We start from the raw sequence: 2,613 nt of genomic DNA on the forward strand, positions 1-2,613 counted from the left end.
ATTCCTTCACTCAGGGTTTAATGTCTTAGTCTTACAGTGTTTCTGTGAAGTCAGATCCAGTGTGAAACTGTCTTCTTCCTTGGGAACTAAGAAATATAGTCAGAATAGATGAGGGGATAAGAGAAAATAATTTGAATCATATTTAAAAACAGACTTGTTCTGAAAAAAATCAGTTTTAAAGACCAATAAGAATATTTGATTACATTTATTACATTAGTGTCTCTTTGTGCCTTAATTACTCTCTAAATTACTGCTTGAATGTAGGGTGGTATCTAAGCTCGTTTTATTTGTTATTTAATTGCTCATTATTTTATATTTAGCACTGAATGATTGAAATGTGTTGGAAGTTGAAGCATACCTAAAATAAGTAACTGATGAACCTTTTATTAACTCACTTTATGTGTATGTATACTTTTAAGCTTGCGTCCTCCAGTCTACTGAAAATTGGCCAGGAGACAGATAAAACTACAACGAGAAATAGAGAATCAGTTTATTTACTGCTAGATATGGTAAGTCTCATTTTAATTTTTACTAACAATAAAAGAGTTCCAGTCATTCCTGAGAGTCTTTTCTTGGCATTTTAGTCATTTAATACTTTTTTTGATCCCTTTTGTTTACTTCACATAAGCCACACCTTTCTAAAATTTGCAGAGAAAAACTGACATCACTCATTTTATCATTTCAGTAATATCAGAAAATAACAAAATCAAAGGTTAGCATTAACTATATGGGTATTCTTTTATGAACAGCTTTTCAACCTGTTGGAAAACACTTAGGCCTTGTATTTTTCTAGTGTATTGGCGTCAGCTCTCTTCAGTTTTCTGAGTTTTCTACATTCTGACTCTGTTCTGCCCGTTTCTTATAATTTTCTGTGCCTAGTCACTTCCCTCTCTGCAGTGTCTGTGAACCGGCTCTTGCTTGTTTCTACCACGTGGCTCTTTCCTCACTTAGAGTCATTTTCCTTACCTGCAGAAATCGGATTTATCCTAATGATTCAGCACACCCCACACTTCAAATCTTTTTCCAGATAGTCTTTCCTGATTACTTTGGCCTGCGTTAATTTTTCTTCTGCTTTGAATTCCTATAGAATTTACAGCTTTCCATTTAATTATAGTTGGTTTTATGTTTGGTTTTGCTTCCTAGCTTAGTCTTGGATTGCCAGGTAGTGTTGGTGGTATGGACCATATTTTAAATATTTTTGTATTGTCTTTTATTTCTAGTGTATCAGTGAGGAAAATGAAAGTGCTCAGTATATTCCTGTTGATTAAATATTGTAATTGAAAAGTAGCATTTTTTAAACATTTTGATATATATTCACTGTGGCACATTTACATTTTAGATTAAGTAAAAGGAAAATAACATGTATCTATTTCTAATAAGAACAATATAGAAATTCTGCCTTACTGGTTGTCAATAAATGTTCCCATTATAAATAACTTGAGTTTTGATGCATTTTTTGAATTTTTCAGATTGTACAAGAATCCCCATTCCTTACAATGGATCTTTTGGAATCTTGTTTTCCTTATGTCTTGCTGAGAAATGCATACCATGCTGTCTACAAACAAAGTGTTACATCTTCTGCATAAAATACCTACTTATTCAAGACAAGCACGCATTTTTGTTGCCTTGGTTTTACCTGTAGACTGTGGAACTATTTTACCTTAAGGCCTGAAAAAGTTTTGTGGATTATAAATTTCTTTCATACGGTTGTATTTTCTGATCATTGGTTTCTTAATATGGTTGTACTACAGTATACTTGGTTGATTTAGGTTGCACATTCACTGAATTCACTGAGATTATTCCTATAATTTTAGAGTATCATTTATTTGAACAACATACATTATCAACATGTTTTTGATATTTGATAATGAAAAAAATCTTTGCTTGTTTATTTCTGAAAAAGAATTGTATTTAGTGATTATTTTAGATAGTGATATTATAGCATTCATCTGTGTGTAAATTATTTCATATAGGGAAGAGTTCTGATCTGTACCTATGGTTCTTATTGAAAACAAAATTGGATGTGCATTTCTGTGATGTTATGAATACATTTCTACTTTATTTTGAAACATTTGCCAAACTAAATACTATAACACTGTATAACATTTTAAAATGTTAAAGAACTGCTTAATATTAGAAGCAGATCATTTCCCAACATTCTAAAAACAGCAGCATATGTTGTTGCTTGTATAAAGCCTAGGGATAATTTTTAGACTAACTTCCATGGTGCCCTGTTGGCATTAGCACTACCATTGTACCCTGCTGTATAATAAACAATCTTAGACATTTATCAACTGTTGATACAAATGTTAGTCCCTAACCACTTTTTATATATGTTTTAAATTTTTGAAATTCAAGTGTACCTGCCATAACATAAAATAAACACTAGACTGTATCACACTTTGAATGATTTCTTCAAGATCCTTGGATATTCATTCTATAATAACAAAGTTTTTGTTTAAACTTAGTTTAAAATATAAAAAATAATGGTTTAGGAATGTCTAAGTACAGCATTCGATACCAGGTCAGCTATTACGTGATTTGTTTAAATGTTTTGAAAAACATTTTATTGAAAAAAATACCAAAATTAGAAAATAAAATTACACAGTACTT

At 30.8% G+C, this 2,613-nt stretch overlaps 1 protein-coding gene across 1 annotated transcript in view; it reads left to right on the plus strand.

Moving 5' to 3' along the window:
• NCKAP1 (NCK associated protein 1) overlaps nucleotides 1-2,400 on the plus strand; it is a 107,423-nt gene extending 105,023 nt beyond the window's left edge. Inside the window, exons 30-31 of the mRNA XM_017867484.1 lie at nucleotides 420-509; nucleotides 1,470-2,400. Coding sequence (XP_017722973.1) covers nucleotides 420-509; nucleotides 1,470-1,586 — 207 coding nt within the window. The 3' untranslated portion in view covers nucleotides 1,587-2,400. The remainder of the gene's footprint in view (nucleotides 1-419; nucleotides 510-1,469) is intronic.
• The last annotated feature ends 213 nt before the right edge of the window (nucleotides 2,401-2,613 follow it).

The sequence above is a fragment of the Rhinopithecus bieti genome, unplaced genomic scaffold (assembly GCF_001698545.2).
Source record: "Rhinopithecus bieti isolate Rb0 unplaced genomic scaffold, ASM169854v2 scaffold_3041, whole genome shotgun sequence".
Classification (NCBI taxonomy): Eukaryota; Metazoa; Chordata; class Mammalia; order Primates; family Cercopithecidae; genus Rhinopithecus; species Rhinopithecus bieti.